Source organism: Quercus robur, chromosome 1 (assembly GCF_932294415.1).
Source record: "Quercus robur chromosome 1, dhQueRobu3.1, whole genome shotgun sequence".
NCBI lineage: Eukaryota > Viridiplantae > Streptophyta > Magnoliopsida > Fagales > Fagaceae > Quercus > Quercus robur.
In genome coordinates this window covers 16207961-16215054 of record NC_065534.1, presented here as the reverse complement: position 1 = coordinate 16215054, position 7094 = coordinate 16207961, and the positions used below count along the sequence as shown (strand labels likewise).

Below are 7094 nucleotides of genomic sequence, written 5' to 3'. Positions count from 1 at the left end.
ATATAATTTCCAAGCACTTCCAATCCAACCAAAAATAGACCATACCACATCAATAAAACCAAATGGGCAGATATATGAAACAACACAATCAATGAAAAACCTAAGACCACCAACCCCAACAAACTTGTAGAAAAACAACAACACAATCAATGAAAAAGTGCAACAATTTATGCAAATTCTAAGGCACTATTAAGGCAAAAACCAATAACTACATACATATCTAGATTCTTGAACCTCCTCAACAGCACAAAAAAAATGAGTCATTCTGCCATAGATCAAAGCTATTTGCCACCAACATATTCAACAACAGCAACAACAGTAATAACCCAAAAACAAAGAACACAAAGCTTTGGCAACAAACTCAAACCCGTCCCAGTACAAATAAAAAGCAAAAGAAAGCTTCTACAAATTCCTTGTACGGATAGTTTTCAGCAACACTAAACTAGCAATGTAGTTTAATAAAAGTTCACATGCATAACTCATATGAAAATACAATAAAAACTCACACACTTGAAGTTCCTACGACTTGTCATGTAATTGCCATAAATGATTGATAAGGTCCGATTGGAGTTAATAATGGATTTCTTGGTCTCTAATGCGTTGATGACTTTGGATGAATGCCATAAATCCATTTGCATGCTCACGTGACACTTGTATAGGAGGATTATTCACTTCATCAATTTGTTCATAATCGAAGTCTACCGCTTCATTTTCATCTTGCTCATCTTCAACAATCATGTTATAGAGATTTATGCACGCTTTCATAATTTTTTGGAGCATCTTAGAATAGAAAAATCATGTAGGTCCACGAACAACTGCGAATCGTGCCTGTAGTACTCCAAATGCATGCTCAACATCCTTCCTATACGCCTCTTGAGCTTTGACAAATAATTTTCTTTTTTCTCCTTGTGGAGCTGGAATTGTCTTCACAAATGTTGCCCAATTTGGATCTATTCCATTAGCAAGGTAATATCTCATGTTGTAGTTATTACCATTGATTGAGTAATTAGTTGGAGGAGCACGTCTTTGTGCTAGCTTAAAAAATATAGGTAACCGTTCTAACACATTAATATCATTATTTGATCAAAAGAACCCAAAAAATGCATGTCATATCCAAAGATCATATGATGCCACTGCTTCCAAAATAATAGTTGGTTTACGAATATGACCACAATATTGACATTTCCATGCACATGAACAATTTTTCTATTTCCAATGCATGCAATCAATTGAACCTAACATACCTAGAAATCCACGCCTTTTGCCATGGGTAATAATCTAGCAATGTCTTCATTATTTGGCTTTCTCAAATATTCCTTAGAGAAAATATCAACTACAGCAGTAACAAATTTTACCAAACTCTATAAGACAGTGGTTTCTTCAATCCGCACATACTCATCCATAAAATCACCCATTACTCTATACGCAAGCATCCTAAGTGCAACAGTGATATTTTGAAAGGAAGATAACCCAAGCTTTTTGCCACCATTTCTTTTTTGGACAAAGTATGGATCAGGAACTTCTACCTTAGAAATAATATTAAGAAAAAGAGAACGGTTCATCTGAAATCTCCTCCGAAATACTTTCTCTGGATAAACTAGTGAGTCGGCAAAGTAGCCAAGGTAAAGCCTTTCATGGCTTGCCAAATGGTTACGTCTAATATAGGAACGACGTTTTCGTGACGTTGAATCCATGACAACTTCTTTGATTATTTCATCCTCATTGGAGTCATCAAGAAGCAATTTGCGAAACAAAGAGCTACCCATGAATATTACCTTCAAGACAAAATTAGAAAGTAAAAATATATCTTTGATAAGTAATAAAAACTAACTATATATATAATTCCATTTCAATATTCAAACCGTTGCACAAAAACCATAACCATCATGATGCCTAGAGTTATTGACTGTTGTAATTCAACTGTGTTGAATAACTATAGTTAAGTTTCAAAAAATTTGCATTATTTACATATGATAGAGAAACTGGAGCATTTTGACTTTCATGTGTCATCTAAATGCATCAATGGAAATAAAGCACAACAAATTTGCAAGTTGCAACAAATTGGGGAAAAACTACAACATGTTCCTACTTGGGTCATTTGTCTAAGAGTTTTGATCAGTAAAATAAGGAATTCATCTATGAATAAAATCGGACAAGGCCCAAGTACACGAGGGAGTAACAAGACAAAGTATAAGAAAGCGAAAACAAAAAATTCAACCAAGATGCAAGGTATCCCAAAAAGACAAGATCTGAAACAAAGGCAAAAGAATGCAGAGTAACTTGTTTCTACTTGAATAAATATCACACCAGGTTTGTCTAAGAGTTATAGTTGTTATAACATGCAAGTTCAAAATCATAGATATCCCTAAAGATTATTTTGCTTCTTAACAACCTTAGGAGTCTTTTCTATAATTTTAAAATAGTCTTACCTCTCTTACATGGTTTTCCCATAGTAAGAGCTGCTTACAATGAAAAATAAAATTCTAGAGCCTTTATGAATGTCTCATTGTACTCAAATAAATGTTTTAAAGCAGGTTTCGTCTCATTGTACTAAAAAAAAATTCATTTTTTAAAAGTAGGTTACATAGTGTGATTTTATTCCTCTTTTCTTTTTCTACCTCCCATTCTTCTTGCTTCACTTCATTGTTCTCAGGTTACTATTCATAAGCCCAAAATAGCCCCATAAACATTTTCTTTCTTCTAATTTTACCCTACAATAAAACAAAAATCGCATAGTTTTCCATAGCTTTTACTACCAAATAAACCATTAAAATAAACTATAAGAAACTTAATTTTGTTGCTGCTAGAAAGATTCATACAATCTATTATTTTTGACAAACATCCCCTCTCTAACAAACTTTATCCTATCTTTTTCAAACCATAATTATCCTCATACCTAAATCCCTTTGTCTACAATCCCAAAACAAAAACCTACAGTGTTTTCAAACCCTAAGCCTCGTGTATAAGCAATTGTAGGCAGCTTTTGTCTGTCCAAGCTCACCTATTTCTATATAGGGTAAGTAATTCTCAAATGAATTCCTATATAAAGTCACCAAGGTTATGCTAAATCTCCTATTTCTTGTAAAGCAAGGCATATAATGTAACAAGAGACACATGCACACCCTCATACACAACCTATAAATGAACATCACAAAGTCACACACTTTCATAATTACTCTGAAATAAACTCTTATTCCAAATCTAAATTTATTGTCTTTGCCATCAACTTCATAAGTCCAATTAACTTTACAAAATATTATTATTTAATACAGATTTACTACAATATGGCAGAAGTAAAAGGTGAATATGTATGTATAATCCCCCAAATTTAATAGTAAAAGATGAATATGTGCTATTACTTTTTTTTTGAAAGAGTCAAACCACTAATGAAAGTATGAAGTAACACCTATAACACCAAGAACAACAATATGCAAAAATAAACAATGCTAGATATATGAGATATAGAAAAGGCTAGATAAACTGCTTAATTAAAGAGAAGCAAGTAAATATCAAAGAACACAATGATAGTACATTCTTTTTTTATATATATATATATTATAAAATAACAAAATACATCAATCATTTTCTAACATAATAAAGTTGATCTAGGTTTCAACAAAATACATCAACCATTTTCTAACATAACAAAGTTGATTTAACTATTACCAAAATACATCCATCCAAGACATCATTTACATGTTTCAACTTTCAACTACCAAAATATTTACTTGATGCTTGTCTTGCAAGAATTCCCTCTTGGAGTTATTCATAAAAAAGTTTTAGTGCTCTAAACATGCCACTTGTGTCTAAGCTCATATTTCTTTCATCCTCTATCATACTTTTGATACGAAGCTTTTCTCTTTCAATTCTAAGTCTTTCCTCCTCCATTTGAATTCTTTTCTCCTCAAATCGAACTCTATCCCTATCCCTCAACTTTTCCAATCGAATTCTTTCATTATCCCTCAATTCTTCCAATCGAACCCTTTTCGCTTTGATGCAAAGATTCTTTTTCTTGTTCTTGTAAGTCCTCAATAACTTTCATTTTCTTTGCCAAGTATTCTACAACATCTTTCCCATTAGCCTTTTTCTTTTGATTGGCCTTTTCAGCCTTCCTACCTATTGATTTCTTGAAGTTGGTAGTGTCATCAACTAAGGACATGTCATCCCCGTTGGAAATAGATATTGAATCTCGAGTTGGAGGTAGCACTACTCTCGAGTATTTCTTAGGCATGCTCCATTTTGGTTGGTGCTTCAACACATGTCAACAATGTTCAAATGAAAAGTCTTTTTTGACTTTTTCTTTATACATAGCCTTTGTATTTTCAATCTAAAAAAATTAAAAGAAAATGCAAATAATTAGTATCTTCAAACTATTGGTGAATATCTATTTTGAAATTATTGCAATATAATTATACCTTGTCCTATTTTGTTGTACCACTATAAGGGGTTGCTTCAAGTGCAGCTATGAACCCACAAAATCTACTTGTCTCCCTATTAGTCATTCCCCATCGACTTGATAGGGAGCCAGCAATACGTGTGGTGTCGAATGGGCTGTATTAGCAGAAGTATTGTCAAAATTTTTCACAGAATGTTTCTTGTTTTAGCTCATTACCATGCACAACATCAATACTAGTATTGAGCCATGCTGAAACAAGGATATTATCCTCCTCTACACTAAAGCTGGTACACTGTCTTGGTAGTTTATTAGAGGTGGTGATCTCAACTTCAGGGGAAGAAATTGGGTTATTTTGGGATACACCTAACAAAGGAGAGTTAACATCAATTTGTCCTTGTATAATCCTAATGTAAATCGGCATGTATTGTTGTGGGTTCATAAGTAGATAATGTACAATCAACTGAAATTCAATATAAAATTAGAACCAATAAAAAGAGTAAATAATTACAACTAGAGTAAATAAGTATGTGATAATAGTCAATGAACTATAATAAGAACATGAAGTTTGACAATACAATTTTAGATTAAATTTATTAAAAAAAAAATGATTCCCCTGCTCAGTATGATTGACATACAGCAGCAGAAGCAATATCAATATAAGGCATGTCACCAATAAAGCTTTACCCAAAAGTCTTATTCAAAGTATTGTTGGTTCAACGCAACAACTTTTTAAGGAATATATTAGCAATCATGGCATAATTACTCTTCAAAAAGAATATCTAGAATGGTAAGTACTATCAAACGCATTCTACCATGTACCAATAACTATAGCAATATCTAATATAGATTTACGACAATATGACAACTATTAAGCTTCCAACATTCGTAATCAGCATGTTCAGGCTCTTAGCACGAAACTAATCATGCTGAAAGAACTCTCCAAGAAAAATCTTTTTATAGTAAAGCTTAGGGACCACAATTTAGGACACACTAGACTAAGTTTTTACAAAATTATGTACTATCTCACCTCATTTAACCAGAACAAAGGCTGCAAAAATTTTGGATTTTGTGTCAAAGTTTCTTCCAATAAATTTTTATATTTTGATAGTGTAAAGAAGTAATTACTCTCTTTCCACAGAACACACGGCTTCAGGTGCATAGGGTAACAGTTATAAAGCAATTCTTTCTCATCTAGCAGATTCACAGAGCTAAAGACATTACACTATTGTGGCACATGAATACAAAACCTCTCAAACAAAACAATCACATCACAGAAAATACATAAACACATTTGTTCAAACAAGACAGTGCATATATGAAAATGCAAATCAGCAAGAACCTATATAAAATAAAATAAAATGGAATTCCACACAATAAATAATCTCAACAAGTTCTTGCAAATATCAAAGGATATTTTCAACACAAATACTAGCACCCACCTAAAAAAAGAAAAAGAAGAAACTTGCTTTTAATCAAATGCTTGACTATAGCTAATGCAATAACCCCATCACCATTGGCAAGAACACATGAGTAAAATTCCTTCACAATTGCTTCATACTTGGGACCAGTTGTCCTAATGAACTTATCATAAGACATGTCTAACTGCAGGCAGAATGAAAACAACAAAACAAAGGAGATCATAAAAAAAATGGAAAGTATGCACAATGATAGGAACATTCAACAAGTCAAGCTAAAGTAAATTGAGAGTGCATTTCTATCTTGGGTTAATTTTGCCTTTTACATCATATTTTGACATGAAAACTCCACGCTGAATTACAATACCATTTCAAAGCTCCATAAAAGATTCAAACTAAAATCATAGAAAGATTGACAGATATAACTAACCTGCTTGGAGTTGAATTGGCTAGAAGTTTTGCCCCAATTAGTGATGAACTTGTGACAACAATACAAGACCCACAAAATCCCTAATCCAAAACAAAATCTAATAACCCATTGTTTATACCATGGAGCTTCAGTTTGACCCAAATGGAAGCCTAATCCTCTTCCTTGAATCTTCGGTTTTGAGATGAGAATATGGGTTTCAAGACTAGGTTTTTGGGTTTAGTCAGGGAGAGAAGAGTGGGTTTGATGGGTTCAGTCAGCGGAGAGAATGCTTGGGTTTGTTATGGGTTCACTCAGAGGAAGAAGAGCAGAGGCTGTGTTTGTGATGGTGGGTTTGGTCAGAGGGAGTAGTGAAGCGGAGATGGGTTTGGCGGCGTGGGTTGAGGGAAGGAAGGCGCAGCTTGGGTTGAGGGAAAAAGAAGAAAATAAAAAAAGGAGAGGAGGCAGAGGAATAGGTGTGGGAGAAAGAGAGAACCAGAAAAAAATGAGGGAAAATAAGAGGAGATAGGCGCGAAAAGGCTGAAAGGTGAAGCGTGTGAGAGGGAAAGTGAAATGGAAACACATGTGTTTTATTAAACAAATCATGTTTTGGACAAAGTTTAGCTATAAAATTAGTTGTAGCCTTAGGCTACAAACTTACTTAATATCTTTTTATTGGATGTGAATTTTGACAAATCCACCATTAGATTACATCTTCTTCTTATATCCTCCATGCTTGCAAAATTTCAAGAAAATTAAAGATCAATAGTTATGTCATCAATAAATTTTTTGAATTGCAAGTTTTTGTAATTTAAAATTATGCACAAAATATAAGCTTATAGATCATATAGTAAATGATATCCGATTGACACAAAAT

General features: G+C 33.1%; 1 protein-coding gene across 1 annotated transcript; it reads right to left on the bottom strand.

Annotated features, from left to right (window-relative positions):
• Positions 1–795: 795 nt before the first annotated feature.
• Positions 796–1766, bottom strand: LOC126723802 (uncharacterized). The gene is made up of 2 exons (XM_050427646.1): positions 1371–1766; positions 796–1035 (listed from the first exon to the last, which is right to left on the bottom strand). The coding sequence occupies exons 1-2, from the start codon at positions 1764–1766 to the stop codon at positions 796–798; spliced, it is 636 nt and encodes a 211-aa protein (XP_050283603.1).
• Between the last annotated feature and the right edge of the window lie 5328 nt (positions 1767–7094).